General features: G+C 43.6%; 1 protein-coding gene across 2 annotated transcripts in view; it reads left to right on the top strand.

Annotated features, from left to right (window-relative positions):
* MIA3 (MIA SH3 domain ER export factor 3) overlaps positions 1–25,062 on the top strand; it is a 340,580-nt gene that overhangs the window by 87,518 nt on the left and 228,000 nt on the right. For both annotated transcript variants that reach the window (XM_086927939.1, XM_086927940.1), the window contains exon 4: positions 6,430–9,379. In XM_086927939.1, coding sequence (XP_086784065.1) covers positions 6,430–9,379 — 2,950 coding nt within the window. The remainder of the gene's footprint in view (positions 1–6,429; positions 9,380–25,062) is intronic.

A 25,062-nucleotide genomic window follows, 5' to 3' on the forward strand; every position in this document is an offset into this window, starting at 1 on the left:
GTGAAAATCGCATCCAAAGTATGTCCTGCGATGTGGGTAGGGGCTTCAACTAATTGATGGAGGCCGGCCGCTAGGCAATCATTTAGAATAGTGATAGAGTCTGTATCATCTGTTATCTCTAGGTGAAAATTTAAGTCACCCAAGATGGTATAATGCGTCGATCCTAATGAATTTTCCAAGATGGAATGGAAATTGGCAAGAAATTTAGTACGTGAACCAGGGGGACGATACACTAGTGTCCCAGCAAATGATTGTTTTTTGGACAAGGTGCAACTGAAGGCCATGGCTTCACATTCTTTGAGGGATAGGGGTGTGGTATGGAGACGGATGTCTTCTCTATGTACTATGGCTATTCCACCACCCTTCTGTCCTTCTCTGTCCAATCTACTTACACAATATCCTAAGGGTAGAGCGGCCGAAAAGTCTGGTCCCGATGATAAGTCTGCCCAGGTTTCTGTTAAGAATAATAAATCCAAAGATTTAGACGATATGAGCTCTAAGATGTCCCATTTGTGTCTAGGAAGGGAACGAGTATTGAGGAGAGCGGCGACAATAGTATTATGAACAGGGGTAGGTAAGTGGGGAGTACAGGTGTTGCATTTGATCGGCCCACATGAGGTATTGGGATTGAGGAAGATAGGACAGGAGTGGGTAGAATGTAAAGATTGCCTAATGGAAAGTAAATGATCCCTAGAGTACTGATATGTATGTAAAGGATTGGTGTGAAGTACATCAGGGTAACGGGTCCGAGGTCCAGCGGTCCCGGCGCGGACGGGCGCAGACGGGCATGACTCTGGCGCGACTCCGGCGCGCAGACGTCGCGCCCGCTGCGCACGTCCGCTGCGCTTGACTGAGAGCATTGTCTTTTATGGCCGGGGTAGGCGAGGCACTAGAGTGCTGACCTGCCGCTAGTGGTGTCAAAACGGAAGTGGGTGTAGAGTACTTCCTTTTAGTGGCGCTAGTCCCCTCCACACAGCCAAACTTTTGGTGGTGGAGTAGTGAGACTCGCCGTGTGCCTTCCAGTTGTCAGGTAATGTGCAGCAAGTGAATAGTGACAGCGTTTAAATTTTTAAAAGCACTTCATACAATTTTTAAAAAAGCATATTTCTTCTCATGCTAACGAATTCACAATGCTAGCTGGTTACATTATTGCTCAACACTCGCTGGGCGCTTCTTCCGTCGCCGTGCACGAGGGAGCAAATAGTAAGATGAGGATTAAAATGAATGCTCTGCACTCGCTGGGCGCTTCTTCCGTCGCCGTGCACGAGGGAGCAAATAGTAAGATGAGGATTAAAATGAATGCTCTGCACTCGCTGGGCGCTTCTTCCGCCGCCGTGCGCGAGGGAGCCAGGGAACAAGGAGAGCGAGGAGCGCTGAGCGCTTACTAGTAGTTGCAACCTGACGGAGTCCCAAGGTTGTTTGACGCTGGTAAAGTTTCTGTCTGCTATTTCGATCTGAGGAGGGGTGCCTACATCAGGTCTTTTATGGCCGGGGTAGGCGAGGCACTAGAGTGCTGACCTGCCGCTAGTGGTGTCAAAACGGAAGTGGGTGTAGAGTACTTCCTTTTAGTGGCGCTAGTCCCCTCCACACAGCCAAACTTTTGGTGGTGGAGTAGTGAGACTCGCCGTGTGCCTTCCAGTTGTCAGGTAATGTGCAGCAAGTGAATAGTGACAGCGTTTAAATTTTTAAAAGCACTTCATACAATTTTTAAAAAAGCATATTTCTTCTCATGCTAACTAATTCACAATGCTAGCTGGTTACATTATTGCTCAACACTCGCTGGGCGCTTCTTCCGTCGCCGTGCACGAGGGAGCAAATAGTAAGATGAGGATTAAAATGAATGCTCTGCACTCGCTGGGCGCTTCTTCCGTCGCCGTGCACGAGGGAGCAAATAGTAAGATGAGGATTAAAATGAATGCTCTGCACTCGCTGGGCGCTTCTTCCGCCGCCGTGCGCGAGGGAGCCAGGGAACAAGGAGAGCGAGGAGCGCTGAGCGCTTACTAGTAGTTGCAACCTGACGGAGTCCCAAGGTTGTTTGACGCTGGTAAAGTTTCTGTCTGCTATTTCGATCTGAGGAGGGGCGCCTACATCAGGTCTTTTATGGCCGGGGTAGGCGAGGCACTAGAGTGCTGACCTGCCGCTAGTGGTGTCAAAACGGAAGTGGGTGTAGAGTACTTCCTTTTAGTGGCGCTAGTCCCCTCCACACAGCCAAACTTTTGGTGGTGGAGTAGTGAGACTCGCCGTGTGCCTTCCAGTTGTCAGGTAATGTGCAGCAAGTGAATAGTGACAGCGTTTAAATTTTTAAAAGCACTTCATACAATTTTTAAAAAAGCATATTTCTTCTCATGCTAACGAATTCACAATGCTAGCTGGTTACATTATTGCTCAACACTCGCTGGGCGCTTCTTCCGTCGCCGTGCACGAGGGAGCAAATAGTAAGATGAGGATTAAAATGAATGCTCTGCACTCGCTGGGCGCTTCTTCCGTCGCCGTGCACGAGGGAGCAAATAGTAAGATGAGGATTAAAATGAATGCTCTGCACTCGCTGGGCGCTTCTTCCGCCGCCGTGCGCGAGGGAGCCAGGGAACAAGGAGAGCGAGGAGCGCTGAGCGCTTACTAGTAGTTGCAACCTGACGGAGTCCCAAGGTTGTTTGACGCTGGTAAAGTTTCTGTCTGCTATTTCTGTCTGCTATATCCGTCCTGGGTGTGATTTTGCCTGCCTCCTGGACCCTTCAAGCTCTCACGAAACCAATACTCATTCATTGGCCACATACTGACACTTGAGCAAGCTAAATGATCCTATATGTTTTCTTATCCATGTGTGGTCACTACCTAAACACAAATGCAAAATCTGCAACTTCTTGGAAACCCCTGCCCTAAGCTTTTTATCTCACCGAAACCTGGCTTACTGCCTCATCAGGCCCCAACGTTGAACTAGATATATTGACTGATTATCAGATGTTCAGGAAAGGCTGTGTAGACAAAAGAGAATATCAGATCTTAAGGAAAGGCTGTGAAGACAAAAGAGAATATCAGATCTTTAGGAAGGACTGAAGACAAAAGGGAAGATGGGATTTACTTTGTTATAAAAAGATCTTAGCTCCTTATGTTATCTGATATTGTTTCTTCCCAGCACAGAACGCTTCTTGTACTCAATAAAAATCAATCTGACTACATCTTTAACCGGTGCTCTGTTGTTTTGTCCACCTGGTCTATTTACATTACATTGGTACCATTCTTGTACCTTTCATTTTTCCCTTTCATTCCTTCTCTACTAGACAGTGTTAACTTTCACATAGAGGACCTCATCAACACAGATACCTCAGCCCTCCAGGAAGCCCTGTCGAGACCAAGCCTCACACAAACTGTCCAGGTCCACACCCAGGAAGCTGGACACACTCTTGATGTCTCCAGCAACTCCTCTCAGATCAGCTAAAGCGCCCTATATTGCTTCTTTGGACTGCCCACACTGCTATTCCTTTGTCTTACTATGCCCTCCTGCCTACCTTGGGGAAGTTAAAGACAGCGCTTACATCTCTCTGTAATCTTTCCCTGAAATCTGCACTGTGTTCCTATGGCATGAAAACCGTTTTTCAATAATTTCCTTCTGATAACACCTTCATCAGATTCCTCCATTCTGTCAAACTCCCTGTGACCGAGAGAATCAAATCACTTTGCATTGCCCACAGGGCACTTCTCCTTAAAGGTCCTCGGATCTCCCGTTCCCTGCTATTTCCCTACACTCTCAAGAGATTGCTGCGCTCCTCAAATGCTGCTTCGGCCAAGATTCCGATCATCAAAATGGAGGGCGATCCTTCGCCTAGAAGGCGGCCAAGTTGTAGAACAACCTTCCTCTCTAAGAATAATCAAAAAAGAGCTGGACTTTCGGGAATCACGTAAGACTTGGCTTTTCCAAGACGAGTCCCTCTAAATTTCCTAAACAAGTCTGTGCCACACTATCAGTGCTCTGATGTCTATTGGTAGCTAGGCATCTACAAGTGTTGTATGAAATAGAAATACTCATACCTACACTTAGCAGGATTGGTTTTGGGCATACTGTCCTGAAATGGATGATCTCCTTCCTTTCTAAAAGAGTCCAGACTCTTTCTTTTGGCCAATTTAATTTTAATCCTTTCCCACTGGAGTGCTTGGACCCCCCCCCACACACAGCTTGTCCTAAGGCCCGCTCTCTTTAATATTTACATATCCCACCCTTGCAGTCATAGTGAGATTCTTTGGTCTCAGTCTAATTTCCTATGCAGAAGACACTTGAATTGTCCTTACTATTTTAAACAATTCTTCAGAGACCAAAATCAACTTGCAAAATTGTTGAAGCATGGATGCATACCAACTACCTTAGGTTTAATGCAGATAACATGGAGTTTATTATCTTCAGGATACTATGGGAAATCTGGACTTCCTACTTGCGGCCAATATTATTATACTACCCTCCGCCACCAGTCAACTCGCCAGAAGTCTCGGCTTCTTGTTTGAGACAACTCTCACTTTCTTGCACCCTGTTTCCAAAATGTGTGGTTGTTGCTTTCTCATCCATCGCACTCTGAGCAAAGGTTTCCCCTTACTTTGCCTAACTCCAGGAAAACCATTGTTCAAGCCCTCATTTTATCTAGAATGTATTACTGTAATTCCTTGTTGTTAGGTGCCCCCTCTTCTACCCTCACCGATTGCAGTTCATCCAAAATGCAGCTGTGGAGCTGTTTCTTTATATAGCCAAACTTTCCAGTGAAACCCTCTCTTCACATCCTTTCCTGCAAGGACCTTAAAACCTTGCTTTTCTCACAATGACCCTCTCTTCGGACTTCTTCTCCAGCAATTCTTTTTCCTCAGTGCTACGACTCATTCAGGTAGCTGTGTACTTAGCAGGCTCTTATGCATTCAGTCATAAATATGTTACATGTGCTCCCACTGGTAAGCACAATCTATTGCAGCAATGAGTACCCCTATCATACAGGCCTGTTATTAAACCTATGCAGAAGAATTTCAGAAATTGCTGGAAGTGTTTTGCAAGTTGAGGAGCTGCTCAGAAGAACAGCTTAGAGATGAGAATAAAGCCTCCGCACCAGAAATAAATAAATGAAAAATACTAAAATCCTGAAACCTCTTTCACAAAATATGAACATGAAAGATTCTAAAAATGTGTAAAGGCTTAATGAAAACATGGATTGGCAAAGTCAATTGACCATGCCCATAAGATCTGTTGGCTTTGCATATGTTTTATGCCATGCTGTACACTTATCACAGTTGCTGTACAGTATGGAAAAACGAAAAACACATGCATGCTTTCCAAAAGGACACTGGCTCTGCTTTTTATTTACCGCTCTGAGATGGTTTGGTAAATAAACAGAAAGTAGCGCAGAATCACTTTCTAAAAATGTAGTGTGAAAGCACGTCGAAAAAATTAAGCGGGGTATTGGGTTGGTGGGGTTTGTGGGTTGAAGAAGTGTGGGAGCAGGAGGAGAAGTAACTCAAGTGAGAGAAACAACAGGTGAAAGAGAGCACCCTGGAGGGGGGAGAACCACGAGGGAAAGAGCAATTAATCTGTAGATGGAGATAGAGCAGCACATGGGTGAGAGAGAAAGGTGGGGGGAGAAAAGCACAAGTGACAACACATGTCCTCTCATGGAGTACTTCAACAAAAAGAAAAAAGTAGTTCTCTAAAAGCGAGTAGAAGAAAATTAGAAGCCAACCAGTGGCTGTGCTCCAGCTGAGGGACACAGACAAGATGGACAGGTTGAAACAAGGAAAGTCATAACATTGAAAGCAAGCAAATAAGAGTGACAGCAAAGCCAACCAGTGGTAAGCAATGGGTCGGCTGCAAGCTCCTGTTTGTTTCTGGTAAGCCCACAGTATATCTTTGGAAACCAGACACCATGCTCTGTCTGGTGGGCTTGCCCTGAAACAAGAAGAAACTGTGATTTGGGTGTGCAGTTGTGCACAGAGTTGATCCTAGTGCTGGTGAGAGCCTTGCCATATGTTTTTACTTCCTTTTGTGTTGAATTTGTTTAGAAAAGGATTCACTGGTTTAACTGTGGATTGAGTGATATTTTACATTGTAAATCTACAGAGAGACAAACATCTATGGGAATGGCCATTAATTAAAATGAGTATTTACTTTCCTCTAATTAACCATTGGGAGTATCCACAGTTGAGACATCATGGATTGTTGAGACTGGTAAAATGGCCATAACTTATTAAGGGACAACTGTTAAGTTTGTCTCATAGTTTAATGATGGCATGGTGCAAAATGATTCAAAATACCATGCTAAACTTGCTATTTCCCTTGAATAAACTAACTTAGGAATAATCAAATATTTTTTATAGAAAGGTCACCACTTTCAATGTTGCTTTTTTGTCACTCGTATAATTTTGTAGTAAGCTAATTTTGTTTTTCTCTTTTGCCTTTTTCAGGAGACCGATTTTGTATGTTTTGATGGAGGAAAAGATAATTTTGATAATTATAATGTCGATGATCTTTTAAGCAAAATTGAAGAAAATGAAAAAAAAGAAGAATCAGAAACTAAAACAGAAGACTCTGTCCAAACAGGAAGTGACCCTGAACCCAAATCAGACCCTGAAGAGGAAATAACCGAGAAAAAGGATAATGTTCTAGTAAATGATGAGCTTGGAAGTCGCAGAGATGAAACCCCAAGCAGTTTGGTTAGAGAAACACTTAAGCAACAGAAAGATGGTTTAGTCTCTGAAACCACGGACAATACAGAGAAGTCTCCAGATGCAAAGAAGGACGATTACTCTATAGAGAGCCCAAAAGAACGTTCTCATGAAGATGAAGTACCATATTCCAAAGACAGCCCACAAGTGCCTGCTGGTGAGATATCCAGTAGGAATCCTGTTCCACATGATGATGATCTTCTGGCAAAGGGGAAATCAGAGGATGTCAAGTCTTACACTCTTTTAGACGAAGAAACGTATGCTGACCTTAAAACCCAGATTGGTACAACTGCTGATGCTGTTGTTACCGATGATGAGATGACCAAACATGTTACTTCATTGGACGACTCTGATGCTGATGAAGATGAAGATGAAAACTACTATGAAGAAATGCAACCGGAAGAAGAGGATGAGCATTTAACAGAAATTCCATTGTTGCCGTATGAGCAGGAGTCAATTCTAGTGAGCAAGGAATCGTTGGAGTCAGACCCTTCTGAAGAAGAGCCTGTTGATGTCCCTGAAACAGAGCCTTCGCAAACCCAGCTCGGCACAGTGCCCAGCACAAAAATAGCAGGTGAAGCTGCAGAGACTAAAACCAATGAAGATAATGAAGCCAAGAGAGATGAACAATTACAAACCTCTTGGGGTGACACGATCTTTGCCATTGTTAGTGGTGGGGAACATACAAAGGAAGTTACAGATCTCGATGGAATAGATTCTGATGAGGATGAGGAAGAAGGCTATGTCGTTGAGGACAGTGATGTACATGACAGTGACATGAATTATTTATTTGATGGGCAAGAAAAAGACGTTGAAGAAAAGGATAGTACAACAGATGAAGACCTAGAACATTTTATTGACAAATTTGATTTAAAAGAAAGCATGCACATTGAAGACGAGGATAAGCTAGATAATGTTGAGCCTGAGAAAAAACAGGTAGAATCTCAAGATTCTTTAAATGAAGAAAAGTTAGATGGGCGTGAACGAGTAGTTAAAATGGAGGAAGATGTTGGTGACTCTCCAGAAGGTGACACAGATCCACCACAGCCAACAGAAGAACACATCAAGGTTTTTAAAAAGAACATTGATCAGCCAGGGATACTACCTGTTAATAGAGAAATTAACAATACAGAACTGGAGAATGAAAATGGGCGAATTAAAGTTGAAGATGACAAACTAAAAGAAACATCAGTTCTGGAAGAAACATCAGAGCAGAAGTTGGTGGGTGTTGAGCAGCAAAAACTTGAGGAACTGCAAAATGCAGCTAAGCTAGAATCTAATAGTGTCCTTCTTATAGAAGAGTTATTAAAACCTGACGGTGCTGTAGCAAAGGAAAATGAGAAGACCGATGTGTTTGATGAAGGAAAAGATGATTTTGCTCATTTGGAAACTATCAAGCAAGAACCTGCAGCTGAGGAGGAAGACAATGTTACAGAGACTCTCTCACAGAAGAAAGGCGCCCCTGATAGTGACATCAAAGCAGAGGCAGGTCAAGATACACAGGAGGGAGTTGAGGCTGTGGGAAATGGGAAACTAATTAAAGTGCCCACAAAAGAAGGAGAAACCATGAAAATATTGGACACCATTGAGAAAAGGACAAAACAAGAAGTAGATGCTGAAAATGAAGAAATACCGCTCAGTAAACATAAAGATACAGTGAAAGATGACTCGGATAATGACACATTAGATGGGCGTCCTACACTTAAAGATGATGATAATTTTGAGGAAACCAATGAACTCTTGGAAGATGAAAATGCAGCACATGCACTTCAGTCTGAACAGGTTCTTAAAAAGACTGAAATGGATCATTTGGCAGGAAAAGAGGCGGCTTCGGGATTCAACACAAGAGATAAGCAGAAAACTGTTCCTGAAACAACATCAAAGGATGACCTTGGTGCAACATCTGAGATGACTGAAACCGTACAGAATCTCCTAGACTCAAAGGTGACAGAATATGAAGAGTTGTCAAAGAACATAGATGATGTGCAAAAAGAAGAGAGCAAGAGCATTGCCTCACAAGTGAAACCACCTGTAGCTGGTTTTGAAGGTGGAGATGCCAAAATCTCAAAAGATGAAGTCATCCATAGTAGCATTGGGAGAGAAAGAGTGGATGAGGCAGATGCCGAGCCAGTGCCAAAGAGTAAGGATGTAGAGGAGACAGCAAGGGAAATATTGAAGGATCAAGACAGTCTCTTGTTGGAAGAACATAGAGGACATGAGCTGCATAAATCTAGTGGTATCAACAATACAGAGATGGAACCAGAGTACAGCGACTCTGTGAAAGAATTACAAGTAATGAGGAAATACCTAGAGGAGAAACAATTAGAACGCTTTAGGAAATATCTTGGACAGCCAAATATCCTGCGAGTGGAAGCTATGCTCCATGATTTGGAGTCTGAGTTACAACAAGCTCGGCGGGGCAACCAGGTACAGGATGAGATTGAAAAAGCCCTTGATCAGATTCTAGAGAGTTCGGAAACCACAGTTTTTGGGTTTGTTGAAAAACTGCTAGATGAGCGGGAAGTAGGACATGAAGAGTTATTGGAAAAAGAGCATAGCATTTTTGATGATGAAGCCATTTTGTTGGATGATATTCAGGAAGTGGCCTATCGATTACGACAGAAATACTCTACAATTGCAGAGAGAAGACCCCTGCCAACCGAAATTCGAGCATCTGAAATGGACTCAGGTACACAAATAATAGTAACATTTAAAACAGAACAGCAATTTAAGACTACAGTTGTTGCCTTTTGCCCATGGGTCTTGACATACATACGTGGAATATTGCAAAATAATGAATGTAGTAGTGAAAAATGTATGTGCTTGGTAGATGACAATATGATCTAACCTGAAAAACAATAATAGGTGTACCTCTCCAGTGCGGATCCTCAAATGTGCATGAATGTGCATTTCTATGCACCTTTCAAAGCCTGCATTTCATAATTTTCATCTTAATTCTATAAAGGCTCTTATTTGAACTCTATTGTCAACTACTTCGAGCTTTAATAACTAGGTTGTTTAGCTTATATTCTAACTTGATTCTGCAGCGTGTGCTATTAATAATAGAAAACCCTGTAGTATGCAAAACTAGTGGGGATATCTATAGTTTGTTGCAGGTGGGCACCCTCCAAAAATTGGCAGTTGTCCCATCCTCCTTATTTTAGAATTTATACATCTGCTCAAATCCAAATGACCCCCAAAGTCTCACAAATAGTATGACCTAAACTAGCTCATATACTTGCAGTGTGAAAAATGGAATTCCGATGCAAGAACCATTGTGTAGTGTTGGTGTTGGGTTGGTGAAGTCAATGGGGAAAATGGACAGTGCACCAAGCCAGCTGCTCCAAAAGCTGGAGAATGAGCCATATAACCCACAGGTGTACTGTTATTGAGTACACTGAAGAGCCATGCACTAATTATCCTGTAAGCATATTTACTTGTTGCTATTCTCAAAGCTACTTTTTGAAAGCTGAAATTGGTGCAACTAACGAAGAAATAAAGCCTAGCTCCAAATTATGAGGTATAATTTGGATGCTCTCCATCTGCACATAAGATGTTTGTATCTATACATTAACATTTTTACAGATGTATTCCTTTTCATAGAATAAGCTGCCCCACAACAAGCAGGGGGTTCAGTTGGTATGTCTGTTCATTGCTAAAGACAGTACCAGTAATGCCATCTGCTAAAATATACTCTGATTAGCTAATACCAAAATGTTTTTCCTTTGGCTGCATAGTGTACGCTGATGTACTGGCACCAGCTACTACTGGGGATAAGCAAGAGTACCAGTATAAATGTAGGTTTTCAGAGTTGAGATCAGGGTTTTATAGGATAAAAGGCCATTGATGCCATCTCAACCTCCATTCTAGGGATGTGGAATTCCTATAGCCTGACGCCCAGGACATATTGTTTGGGGTCAATGGCAACAAGTTTTCATGTGTACTTTGTCCTTGGGATAAGTAGGCCCAACCCCCTGCAGCACAAACCCCTTGGCTGCCAGTTTGCAGTACCACATTATGGATCAGGGAAGGCCTCTGTCTGCAGTTAAGGTAATATGTTTGTCCATATGTTAATGCTGTTCAAACTTGTATTCATGGTTCATTAATTGAAAGCTTTTATTATTAGGGTGAGCGCTCTAAGTAAATGTTGTAAGCTCTGACTGCACTACTGACAGCGATTCCAGTATAAAAATGATTGCACAAGTTTTCAAGTTTTAGCAATATGAGGCTATGTATAATGCTGTCATTGTGCTCTATGGGCCCGATGGACTATTATCCCATTTACAAAAAGTAGTCTAAATTAGTGCAGTAACCTTTTTCAAATCCATGGTATTTTTCTAATTGACCTATTTACTAATAGACTGGTTCACAAAATACTAAATCACAGAATGACCTACCTAATTAATAATCATCAAGCTGGTCGCAGTTTGCTGACACATGTGATTGGTTGCAGTCATGGGGATGGTGGCCTGTAAAAGACAGCAGACCGCCATCTCTACAATTGCATTCTAAAATTGAACATTAAAAAACAAAGGGGATCCTGTGAATTTTAACGGAACCAGAGCTGCCTTTTTATAAAAGGAAAAAAACAGTTTTGGGAAACTCATGGTGCAGGCAGGGGTCCCTTGGACCACTGCCTACTCCCACCAAACTGCCAATTTGATTCAGGAAGGGGTCAGTTTAGGGTCCCTTCTCCTTTTTTTTGAATCTGCCATCCCATCTCAGTTGTGATAAAACCATTGGTGAGTTACCGACCATCAAATAGGAAAGACCTGAATTCTGAAAGAATTTTCAGACTGATAAAAGGGCTTTTGCACATAAAAAAAGTCCTTTGGTGGTCAGAAACTCTGTTTTACCAGTTGCATGGTTTGCAATGGCAAAAGTGCTTTGTGGCACATATGCGGAGGAAAACATGTGGTCGTTGTATAACAGAATCTGTTTCTGAGGCTGGCAGAGACAGCGGAGGATACCAAGAGCCCCACTGTGTAAAAAAAAATTGCACGAAGATTGATGAACCTCAGAGGCAATAAACTCTCACCCATCAGTTCCTCTCATACCTCACAAGACAAATAAAGATTACTTTGAGATATCTACCTTTTCTCCTCTAATCCATGCATTTTGTGCTACTTTTCGTACTGTCAGCAATATTTTCTACACAAGACATGCTTAAGAGAGAGGGGGAAAATCAACCTAAAGGAACAGCATGCTCAATTAAGCCTTCCTAAAGGATTGAACGTAGGGGAAAGGTATACCAATAACTAAGGAATTGGAGGAGGGGTGAGCAAGGAGAAAGGATGGAGCCATCTCTGAACGAGTTGTTGCCAGCAGTGAGAGAGACCAGGTCTGTGATTGAGCTTAAAATTGATATGATGGCAATTGATGTTAACCTCCTTCACACACAACTCTGTAAAGTTTCTGAAAGAGTGGGCAATGTGGAGGAAGTGGTCAGAGAGCATGCATGTTAAATTAAAGCAAAGATGGAAGACAATAAAAGTCTGAAAATTAAAAATCAACTTCTAGCTGCGAGAGCAGAAGATGCAGAAGGACCCTTGAGACCTAACAATAGTCAAAACATTGGAGTGCCTGAGTAAACTGAAATACCATTGACCAAGTTATTTTTTGAGTCTCTGTTTATGGTTAATCCCTAGCCTTGACTTTACACAGGGAGTCCAGACTCAGAAAGAGCTCTGAATGATCAAATGTATATTAACTGCTGAGTTGCAAATGCTGTCACAAGATGGGTAATGGCACTTCAATGGACACTGTTCATTTTGTATCAGAAGGGAGAGAGGCGCAAAGATTCATTCAGTTTCCATGAGGTTATAGTTTTAATCAAAAGAATCACGTCTTAGAGTTCCAGGGTCTTTAGGTTTCCTCCGAAGACCTAATTCACTCTAACTTGGGGGGGTGTATATTGATTCTCCGCCATTCTAGCTAGGTGAATTGCATCATCATTGGGTCTTTTTCCACCTGAGTTTCAAGTTCTCCAGGCGATCTTCAGTTCCTTCACCTGGAGGGAGACCATCTGGTTTATGACAGTCGTGAGTGATATATGAGTCATGCAGATAAAAAGTAGATTTAAAAATATGAATGAAGAATGGTGCTCAGGTGGATGTGTTAGTGGTTCACGGCACCTGGTGTAAGATCGTGAGTGGTCAACATGTTTCGGCCCTTGGTTGCCCTTGCGGGTTAGGGGGGCCTCTTTCAGGACCAGGGTAGGAGCGACTATCAATATGCCCCACACCTCAGCAACAGGCTGTCACATTGGAACAGATTGGCCCCTCACTAATGCAACTTCCTTAAGTGGTTTCAATAATGGCAGAGTAACATTAATTTTGTAATGGATGAACGAGTTGACAGATCAAGGGTTTGTATTAGAGTGTCAAAGGTAACATCACAGCTGGGGTACTTAACGTTTAATTTAGTCGTGTTCCAGGTTAAGATCCTTCTGGAAAATGGGTGCACGACTTCATAGGTAAGATGGTGCAGTTTCAGAAAGAGAAAATGGTGAAACTCCGCTTTTGGCAATTTGGAATGATCAGGTACCATCAAATACCTAAATCTCTTCTGTGGCACAATTTAATGGTGGGTAGGTGGGATGTGGGCAACCATATTATAGTGTAGATAAGATCATTGCATTGTGAGTTTCTGGAAAATAAATATGAACGAGTGCATGGCTGCAAAACAATTTGTTTACAAGTAGAGAAGGCCCTCCCAAAAGTTTGACAATGTATGGGGTCCATAGATGCGATTCAGAGGTCTGAGGCTGTCTTTTAATTAGGGATGGAGAGACCTGTACCTGCATGTAGGAACGTGGATTAATATTTAGGGTGGGCCATTGTCTACCTCAAGGAATAATAACACTAAGTTTTCAGGGTGAATCCCAAAGTCACTGAAATATACTGATCTCAACCCCCCTGATAGCTGTCACATAGCATACTGGCCTAACATAGGGAAATGTGTAAAGTATTTATGCAGTACAAAAACAGTAATAAAGTCAAAACTCCAAACAATAAACAACCCAAATAAAAAAACAGAGTAAAATGTAATAAATTAAATACTGCCAGTGTGACAAAAATCCAATAAGGAGAACCGGAGATAAGAATTTAAACAGCTTTAAGTAAAAATAGTGACACTATGTACTAACAGTAGTCGATGGTCGCAGTAGCCCTGGACCTAGGTGCTATTTCAGGCCAACTGTGATGGAATGTGAGTCGGATACCCCAATCGGTTTATCCCAGTTGAAGGCTTCTGAGCCTCAAGCCGTTTACGTTGCAGTTGCATTTAAAGTGGGCAGTTCTGCCACAAGGTTTCCTGACAGCTCTGGAGGTCTTGGAAGTCTTCACATGTCCCAACTTTTCAGGGTTTCTGGAGAAGTTCTTCTAGCCCATTCCCAAGGCTCTCAGGACCTCAGAGGCAGGACTTGGAGGCAAGGACTCACTCCATCAGAGGCTATCAGCACGGTCAAGTTCAGGTCCGGTTGATACTGGGCACTTCAGGAAAAAGGCCTCCTACGGCTTGTTGTGTCCCTGTAGGCACATAGACGGTCAGCCAACTTATTTTTGCATTTTACCTGTTTTGTCCTGGGCACAAGAGGGAGCAGGTCCATTCCTTCAAGGCTAGGTTCAGGTCACAGACAGCAGGTCCAGTCCACTTCTGATCTTATGCCAGTAGGTGGAGGTGACAGCTGGACACTCCCTAAATACCGGAGAAATAATTCCCTGGGGCAACCGTACCCACTTTTTCAGCATTTCCTATTTGCTATACTGCAAACAATCCCACAGTGCCCCTCCTAAAATGCAAGATGGGGAAACCCTTTCTGCCTTGTGAAGAACTCTTTTGCCCACCCAGTGGTGTGGTCAGGGAAATTAACAGTCATTGTCCATGTGTTGATGCAAAACCAGTTCTGGGGGTAGGTTCCCTCTCGCTGGGTTCAGAGCCAGTCTAACAATTGGAGGCCTTGAGGATACATGTTTTCCCTTCTTCAGGTTTCTCCTTACACTAAACTATAAATGGCAAGCCTCACCTCTATCCCTTTCAAGTTAATGATGTTCAGGTGCCCTTCCAGACTGTCCTTTCTGTGCCGATAGAGATCAAATGCTCTTAGGTTTCACACCTATTTAAAGTCAGCCACTTTATATGCAGATGCTGATTAGCAAATGTGTCTCCAGGAGTTTCATGCCTGGAAAAGGGCACTTTATAAAAGTTACTGTTAGACCTGACATCCTTGGCGGGGTTTTGCGCTGTCTTTTTGCCTCTGACTCCAGTATTTTCAATTGTATGCTGGACTTCGTTTTGCTGGTTGAGGTACTCTGGGCACTTTACCACTCCTGATCAGTGCTAAAGTGCAAGTGCTCCCTGTGTAAATTATTATTCTGATTGGTTATGTATGATTGGCTTGTTTGGTTCCCTGGGAAGTCCCTAGTAAAGCACATTGTATATGCCTAGAGCCTGTAAATCAAATGCTACTAGTGGGCCTGCAGCACTGGTTGTGCCACCCACATGAGTAGCCCTGTAAACTTGTCACAGACCTGCCATTCCAGTGTCTGTGAGGGCAGTTCTAAACTGCCATGTCGACCTGACACGTGCACCCACTTGACAGGCCCAAGTTGGCCCTTTTTCTACATGCAAGATACCCCCTAAAGTAGGTCCAAGGAGCCCCCCTAGGCAGGGTGCAGTGTATGTGAAAGGTAGAACATGTGCTGATGTGTTTTACATATCATGCTAGTGAACTACTGCCAATTTCGATTTTCACTATTGCAAGACCGGTCTCTCTCATAGGTTATCTTTGGAGCTACCTTGTGACCTTTTACCAGTGTAACTTTCAATTGGAAGAGATGGAGAATTGGAGTTCGGGCTCCCTGAGTTCAGAATTTAAAAATATATATTTTAGGGAAGTTGTTTTTTAAATCGTGTGTTTGAAAATGGCACTTTTAGAACATGGGCGTTTTCTTGCTTTACCGTTCTGTGGCTCTGTGGAATCGTCTGGTCTATGCTGACAGGGGCTGCTTGTGCATTCCCTCGAGACATTCATACGAAGGTAGCTGAGGTGTGTCTTGCATATCCTGATGAGCCATCAGTAGGCTGATGGGTCTTCCTGAACTAGAGTGATGGGAGGAGTTGTCACAGACACCTGTGCCTGTCCTCTCACAATACGGTCTCCCCCTGGACTGTGTCTGGAGCCGAGCCCAGGCAAAACAAGAACATGTAAACAAAGACTTTCTTTTGAAGTATTCTTACTTCAAAGGCCAAATGGGGTATAAGTATTGGACCAAAACCACAAGCTTTAGGAACACTTCTGGATCAAGAGGAACCTCTGCCAAGGAAAATAACTGAATAGCTGTGAGGAGGAGTACTTCCCCTTTTCTGTATGTTGCTTTGCTGGGTTGGCCTACAGTTGCTGCTTCTGCTTGGGTGAGGAAACATAATGGAGTTTGCTGTATATCCTGCTTATGAAGTTTTTCCAAGGGCTTGTGTTTGCTTGCCTCCTGTTAAGAAGTCTCAGGGCCATCAGAGGCTTCATCTACAGAATCCCTGAACTCCACTGCTGGGAGTTCTGACCTGCCTTCTGGTGCCAACCAAATTTCTGAGCCCTTGAAGGTTGATTTGCTGCTTCTACAGATGAAAATCTATTCAGCTCCTGCCAGTGGCCGAAGAAACTGCAGCTGCCCGAGTTCAGCACAGTGTGTCTCTAAAGTCCGAGACCACCCCACTGACTCCTGGGCAGGCCCTGCTGTGCAGCTCAAGGAATCGACGCATCACCTGTCTGCGGCTGTGAGAATTGATGCAGCACCTGTTTTGCTGCTGCATCGAACAGCAGCGTTTTTATTTTCCATGCATCGCACCTGTGCGCCAAGTCTTCATTGACATTGCCCAGCAGTAAGGATCCAAGGCCACGTGCCCGAAATTCAACGCATTACCTCCCTTCACCGAAGGAAAACAACCCATCACCTCCCCTGACAGCAAGGAATCGATGCATCACCTCCTCTGCACCGCACCAAGGAAATGACGCATTGCCTCATCCGGCAGTAAGGAATCGGCGCATTACCTCCCCTGAGTAAGAAATAGACGCATTGCTGTGTTTTCAGTGCCTCATATCCACAGCAACAGTTTTCGCTTTCTGATTTTGATGCAACCCAGCTACTTTGCACAAAAAGTGGCGCATCCATAGTTTGTTTTCTATGAACTGAACTATTTTAAACCTTTTAAAAGTAATATCTTTGCTTGTGTATGTAGGATTTATATTGTTTTGGTCTTGCTGTGTTTAGATAAAGATACTTTATTTTTCTAAACTGGTGTAGTGTTTTCACTGTGTTACTGTGTGTGTTATGTACAAATAGTTTACACATTGCCTCTGAGATAATCCTGACTGCTCGTGCCACGCTACCAAGGTGGTGAGCCGGGGTAACCCTGGGTGTGTAATCCCCTTACCAGAAGGAAGGGTCCCTACTTGGATAGGATGCTAGCCACTGCCAACTAGAGACCCGCATTTCCAACAGTTACATTTCCTAAGTATTTATTTAATTTAAGTACGCCAATTAATTGTACTTTTAAATTTTTAGAAAAATAGCCTTTGAATGCTATTTTAGGCATTTCCTGTCAAATGTTGTACATGAAAGTTTATAATCTGTAGTTAGTAATTTTCTAGGATCCAGCTACCGCCCTACCAGTAAAAGTAGTTTTCAGGTTCTAATCATTGGAGGAACATGCCAACTTTAATTTTGCACACATTCCACTTTGACATATCAGGCCCCCTACCTTGTGTGTGACATTAAAAGCCGCATTTCCCACCTGTCAAAAAGGGGTTGTTTTGATTGGTTTGACGGCAGTTTGCCAGTTAATGTCAGATATGTTTACTTGGAGGACTCGTGCGATGTGTGAAACGTAAAGTTTGCTATATTTGAGTATTCAGTTACTCATGAGGTGTGTGTATCCTATTGACATTTGTCATTTGCATATACATTTTTGTATTTGTACTATTTTAATAAAGATGCAGTGCATGTTGGCAACATTAGTAACATTTCTAAAATATAATTTAAAAAGTTGCCCTCTGACTTGTTGATCTGCAGAGAAAGGAAAGTAGCTCTCGTCAGGCAGTCATATACTCCCCGGTCTGTTTATAGTGTTCTGCAAAACGATCAATGCTGATGAAGCATAACCTTTTTTTCTTTTGGGCATTCTGAATTTCTCTTATCTATGAACTTAGCTAAGGTGCAACAAATCGTCTGTTTTATGTGGGCTTCTCCGGGGTGTATCTGGTATGTCCTTGCCAGTTGGACTGTTGACATTTAAAGGGTGGATTACTTTTTGATACTTGGTAGCGATTGTGTGATGCATTTAGGTTATGAACATTGAGCAGTGTACATTAGTGTTAATGGCTGCACCCAGCACAATTTTTCTTTTGTGATCAGGACAGAAGGATGGAATTTCTATAAGAAGTTTGGCATGAAATACGCAGGAGGGTGCCAACTTGTCAAGTGTATTTATTAAATATGTAAAAGTTTAAGCTAAAGTAGATGTATAATTATAAGGGCCTAATGAAAGACTGATAGAAACTGAGGGATGTTTTGAAGTAGTAAGGTTTTTTTTCGTCCTTAAGTACAACTTCTACCTTTTCTCGACCATTGTTTGACTTTTTGAAAAACTTGTATGAGATATAGAACGAGTCCAAACGATCGGTGAACTTGAAACATGCTCTGTATCATCCATGTGAAAGGCAAGAGGAGGCACGAGTAGAGCTGATTGGTAAATTAAGTAATCCAGTGTAGAAATAAGGCAGTAGTTAAAATAGGTGAAGCTTTGGAGAGGAGCCTGACGTTCAGTGCCCAAGCTCAGATAGAGGTTGATCCCTTTTCTTCATCAACTTTTTGGACAGGAAGAAAGACACCCAATGATCCTGTGATACATTAGACATGGGCTATGGAATTGAATAGTGCGTAGAAGTGCAATTTGATTTTGCTGTTGGATAATATACATATTTTTTAATATCTCTTTTTATTAAGCAGCTGTTCGGTTCGCAGCAATACAGAATGAATGCAATAAGCATACAGTAGGCCTCTCGCAGGAATCAAACACGTTTCTTGGCTGTATAATATTCGGCTTCAGTCAGGTTGCACACACAACAAGCATCATACCCTCTCCATTGAACCCATTGAGATGTGGCCCCTGATGACCACCCCCCAAAGCCGCCCACCACCCACTTTAACAATACCCACTGAGTGTCCCTGTATCGTATCCCGCTACCCCAAATCTCGTTGAGTTTACGGGGGCATCCCCTACCTTTGTATATTTCATGTTCTGCTAGTTGGCACCAATCACGGTATTTTCCCCAATACTGAACAGTAAGGGGTCTGCTTGCCCCCCACTGCCTGGTTAGGTTTCTCTTTGCAAACACCGCCGCCAATGTGAGCCACTGAGCTGCGTACTTAGGCCATATCACTTCCTCAGTGATACCCAGAATCAACCGCCTGGGCTGCACTGGACCTCCAACCCCGTGACTGAGGCCATCAACTCCTTAACCCCCCTCCAGTAGTGCTGGACCACTGGGCATTCCCAGAGCATATGATGGAAGGTACCAGTCTCGCCACATCCTAGGGTGTAGTGGGCCGAAGCACAGCGGTTCATTCTGTGTAGCCTGGAGCGGGAGTATTAAGATCTATGTAGTATACAGATTTGCACCGCTGTTGGATAATATTGACCTTACAATGTATGTCTAAGGGTTTTATTAATGAGTGAGTGATTGATAGAAGAATAGCGTTCTACCTTGTAAGGGGTAACGTTTTTTTCTGGTATGGTGGGAAAGCATACACTGCAAAATCATATTTTGCAAAATTATAGACACCGCAAGAGAGACAATCAAAATCTCACAATAAATAAATATTTCCCTATAAAAATGCATACTTGGTATATGTCCCCAAATATGCTACTAGTAGAGTTACTATGGTAAATTAACCCAGCTCTAAAATATGGAGGGTTGGATTTAGGAATTAAATTGAGGTTGGTGTTTATTCTTTTTTTCATCTAGGGAGGTTTTTTGTGCCATACAGATTTTGTCAGGTTATAGTTTTGGAGTATTTTTTTCTGACTGTGTGTTGTCATTCTATTTCACGTGCAGGTTTTAGTTTTCATTTCTATGTAGAGGTATCTCCTGGATATTCTAAAAATGTGGCATATGTCAGGATGATTTCAGCTTCAATTATGTAAATATTTTTTATTTAGATTCATCATGTGCAAATTATCTTGTTAATTTATTTTGCAGTCTTGTATAGAGAGCAAACGTGGCCAAAAAACATTACATTGTAACACTTAAAAGGCAAATTTACAGAAGGCCAGTAAGGTATAAATTCATGTATATGTGCAAACCTAGTAAATCCAAGATCATATTAGAAAAGTAGAGTAAAAGTTGGCAGGGTAACAGTACAAAGTGAAAATATATAAGTGAGAGGAGGAATGAGGGTGCAGTAAACTGAGAAAACTTAAAGTTGGGAAGAATTCTATGTGAGCACAGAAAGAAGGGCAAAAGACAGATAAGGTACCACAAGAGCAACAGACTGGTGGTTGTATTGTATAAGAAGTTAAGAAGAATGGGGAGAAATGACTGTAGGAGAAGGTGAGGTCAAAAAACGGTGAGCGCAATAGTCAAGTAGTAAAGAGCAGAAGAAGGACAAATCTAAATAGTCACCGGACGATGATATTGATCGCAAAAGAAATTAGATGGATACATTTTGGAGGTGCCAGTCAAAAGGAAGCCATCTAAGATCCTCTTCGCATGTTACAGGTACAGCAGAAGGAAGCAAGATGAAGGTAGTGCCAGACTTGTCGTACAGCTTAAAATATTTGAGTCATAAAACATTCTTTTTCGGATGCTGGTAGTTCCAAAAGAAGAGTTTCTGAGCTGTGTGGAGGTCATTTGTGTCCTGTAATGTTCAACATTTTGGTCAGGGAATTAGAGGTAGAAAAGTGTGAAGACTTTAAGTGATGCCTACTTAAGGATGAAAACAAGAGGTTAATGGTATAGATTAAAGAGGGTTGGTGCGATAATGGAACAGTGTGCTACTCCCTGCTGCACATTTGTATGTGCTAGCTTCGAATAGTTCAGTACTACGCCAACCATTTAGCCAGGCACCCTCAATACCAATATGCTCGTTGAGCTTATTGATATTTTGGAGTTGTTGACTGTGTCAAATGCAGCAGATAAGTCAAGGGCAGCAAGTAGACACGAATTTCAAGTGTCCATCATCATCATCAAAATCCTGTGGCAAGGTGGTTTTCGAACTACAAGCTTGTCTGAGCCCGATTAGAATTAATTTAAAATGTCATTGTTAAAGGTGCTATATTGAAGTTGTGATTCAACCCGAGTGAATAAATTATGCCATGCGACAAGCTGGAAGATCTGCAGCATCACAGGTGGGTTGCTTCAGCAGGTGAGAGTCATCTGAATTTGAAGGCAATCTGGGTACCTTTTGGGTGGAATTAGGCCTCTGGTGTGAATTGAGGATTTGATCTTGGTTTTAATTTTCAAAAGACTACAACGGAAAATGTCTTTGAATTGCAGCCTGGTATCCTTGATGTCTGCTCTAATTCCTCTTGTTTAAATACTTCTGACTCCTATCTCCTCCCATAATTTATAATCCACCGTCTGCTTCCAGCACATCTCCTTATTGTCCAGTGTCTGTGGCCTTCCCTCACCTTACCCTACCCTATCCCATCCCATCCCAAAACACTTAAGATTTTCTTCTGGCAGGCCTCTATTTTGCAAGTACTGCTCACTAGGTTACTAGTTCTCCATTCTCTCCCACCCCTTTATTTACTTGCTCGGTCAATCGCCAGCTTTGATCTCATCTCGATTTCTCTGAGAATTAACCATATAGATGTACCTCTCCATGCTCACAGTAGCACTGTTCTCTAATCCCGCATCACATACATAGCATTCAGTAGTGCACCTTACTCAAAATGTTTCACATTCCCATCCAGCACAGCTATACCATATAGTTGGGTATCACCGTGCTTATAGGTACAACAGGGCACACCATGTGCTATTATGCAACAGAACACAATAGGACTAAACTCATAATAATTCACAATAGCACATTTGTCATTAATTAATTATGACACCCAATAGCACTTACTACCACCAGTTGCTTTACATACAGCCACTTCAGCTGAGCAATAGGCATGCCTACTATTCTTGAAGCTGCGTCATCAAACACCAAGAACTATCATCCAAACTCATTAAAGTGAGTCCATTTACCTAACTTGGCAATATATCTATTCACACTACTTCAATAATAACCCAGACTCTACAATAGAGTGAATGAATGATGAGGATTTATAAAGCACATGGTTACTCCAATGAGTATCCCCAATGCTGGAGTCTTATAGCGAGGATATTGAAAAAATGTACTACTGTGCTGAGAAACTCGAAGACTGTTCATGAGAAATAAACCGGAGAGAAAGGGAAAGCTGGTTTCATTCACCACCAGCCAAAACCATAAAAGAGCGGCTACCAAGTTTTGCCTGGCAGAATCTTGGGATGGTGATCAGAAGAGCTGAGGCAAAGAGCAAGGATGTGGAAGTTTGCCAGTGCCTGGTTCTTCTAATCAATGCTGTGGATCCAACCAATAGGTTGCCCACTGTGAAATGGTCAGATCTTTGAAGAGAATCCTTTTTTAGGTCTCGGCGTCAACGCGCGGAAGTGCGTCTCCGCCGAGATCTTTTGTCAGCGACTATCATTCCCAGGAGACAGTCCTGGCCACGCGCATCCTTCCAGGCGATTTGTAACGAACGCGCGCTGTGGCCAGGCGCTGTCTCCTGGGAAGCGCAAGCACCCCACACGCATGCGCATACACACACACAAGCGCCCATGCACGCACGCACATACATACATACAGAGACACCCCCCCTGACACATACACACACGCGCGCACACACACACACACACGTGCACCGAGGCCCCCCCCTCCCTCCCTCCCCCGCCGTCACCGTCGCACGCATACATACACACACGAGCATACACGCACACACACACACACACAAGTGCACCAAGCCCCCCCCAGCCTTTTTTTGAACTTACCTGGCCAATGTCGGGGACTCTGCTCAGCACGCGGCGCCCAATCTCCTGCTGGCGCGGCCCCGGGGCTCCACACCGCTCACAGGAGCCCCGGGCCGCGAGACGCAACGACTCCGCCTGCCTCCTCTTCCGGTCTGAACGTGGCCCCGCCCCCGTCACAGGCGACCGTGCCTGACTTCCGGGGCGGCCGCGGCGGCATTCCGGGGGCATACTCAATTCTATATTTAAAGTGCCTCCTACTGTGTAATGGGACAGGCGGCCTGAAATTATGTTTTGCGAGACGTTTTTATGATGTAAACTTTTAAAAGATCTCTTTGAAAGAAGAATTTGCAGACTAAACAAAACGACGGCATTGGAGACAAACAGGAAATGTACCCGAATTTTACAAACAAAAGACGAAGTATGGAACGAAATACTGACAAGGAAATAGAACAGTCTCTCACAAAAGTATGCAGAAAACGGTGAGACCTATTAAATGAGTGCAGAGTGAGTGCAGAGTTGTAATGCAGAGTAGTGAGTAGTGAGTGCAGAGTGGTAATGCAGAGTAGTGAGTGCAGAGTAGTGAGTGCTGAGTGCAGAGTAGTGAGTGCTGAGTGCAGAGTAGTGAGTGCTGAGTGCAGAGTAGTGAGTGCAGAGTAGTGAGTGCAGAGTAGTGAGTGCAGAGTAGTGAGTGCAGAGTAGTGAGTGCAGAGTAGTGAGTGCAGAGTAGTGAGTGCAGAGTAGTGAGTGCAGAGTAGTGAGTGCAGAGTAGTGAGTGCAGAGTGGTGAGTGCAGAGTGGTGAGTGCAGAGTGGTGAGTGCAGAGTGGTGAGTGCAGAGTGGTGAGTGCAGAGTGGTGAGTGCAGAGTGGTGAGTGCAGAGTGGTGAGTGCAGAGTGGTGAGTGCAGAGTGGTGAGTGCAGAGTGGTGAGTGCAGAGTGGTGAGTGCAGAGTGGTGAGTGCAGAGTGGTGAGTGCAGAGTGGTGAGTGCAGAGTGGTGAGTGCAGAGTGGTGAGTGCAGAGTGGTGAGTGCAGAGTGGTGAGTGCAGAGTGGTGAGTGCAGAGTGGTGAGTGCAGAGTGGTGAGTGCAGAGTGGTGAGTGCAGAGTGGTGAGTGCAGAGTGGTGAGTGCAGAGTGGTGAGTGCAGAGTGGTGAGGGCAGAGTGGTGAGGGCAGAGTGGTGAGGGCAGAGTGGTGAGGGCAGAGTGGTGAGGGCAGAGTGGTGAGGGCAGAGTGGTGAGGGCAGAGTGGTGAGGGCAGAGTGGTGAGGGCAGAGTGGTGGGTGCAGAGTGGTAGTGCAGAGTGGTGAGTGGTGAGTGCAGAGTGGTGAGTGCAGAGTGGTGAGTGCAGAGTGGTGAGTGCAGAGTGGTGAGTGCAGAGTGGTGAGTGCAGAGTGGTGAGTGCAGAGTGGTGAGTGCAGAGTGGTGAGTGCAGAGTGGTGAGTGCAGAGTGGTGAGTGCAGAGTGGTGAGTGCAGAGTGGTGAGTGCAGAGTGGTGAGTGCAGAGCATTGTGTGCTGTTGAGTGCAGAGTGCTGTGCATTGGCAATGTTAATGACAATGCCATTTATTTTTGATTTAAAGAAAAAAAAATGTCATGAGCAATGCCAATAGCTCTACCTTTAATGATGCCGAGACCATTGCATTGCAAATGCTTGTTTAACAAGTAATCAGTGTAGCTCTCGAGGATGCTGAGTAATATGCTTTCTCTGAGGAATATCCAAGCTCAAACGAGCAGCCCCATTTTGAACCAATTAAAGTTTCTTGGTCACGGAGGCCGTGATACAGGATATTTGGGCAGTCCAATTTCGAGATTACATGGGCATGAATCACTGTCTTATGTGTCTCCAAGGGCAGGACATCTGGGAACTTTCGGAGGGAGCAGAGTGAAGAAAAACGAGTGCCAACAACGAAGGTGATTTGAGATGAAAAAGACAGCTTGTCATCTATTTTTACACAGATTTCTGGCGAGTGATAAAGGGCCCAGGAGCGAGGCAAGTCCCAAGGTCTGAAGCTAAATAGCTATTCCTCTTTCATATGACCAGATAGGGGGACCTCATTTGAGACCACATTACATAGCATGTGGCTCTCTCCCAACCAGTGCAGAGTAGTAGAGAGACAGGCTTTAAATGCCTCTTCAGTGATGGAAGAAGACCGCTCGACTGTCTGGAGCACCTAGTGTCATCAGCATTCGATCCAGTCCTAAGGTAGTAAGCATCTTTTAATTTGACCTGGTAAATCAGATAGATGTTAAATAACGTGGGCTTGAAAGATTAGCATTAAGGGACCTCATAGACAAGCTTACTTGCTGGTGTCCGACAGGGAGCAAG

The sequence above is a fragment of the Lissotriton vulgaris genome, chromosome 6 (genome assembly GCF_964263255.1).
Source record: "Lissotriton vulgaris chromosome 6, aLisVul1.2, whole genome shotgun sequence".
Lineage (NCBI taxonomy): Eukaryota > Metazoa > Chordata > Amphibia > Caudata > Salamandridae > Lissotriton > Lissotriton vulgaris.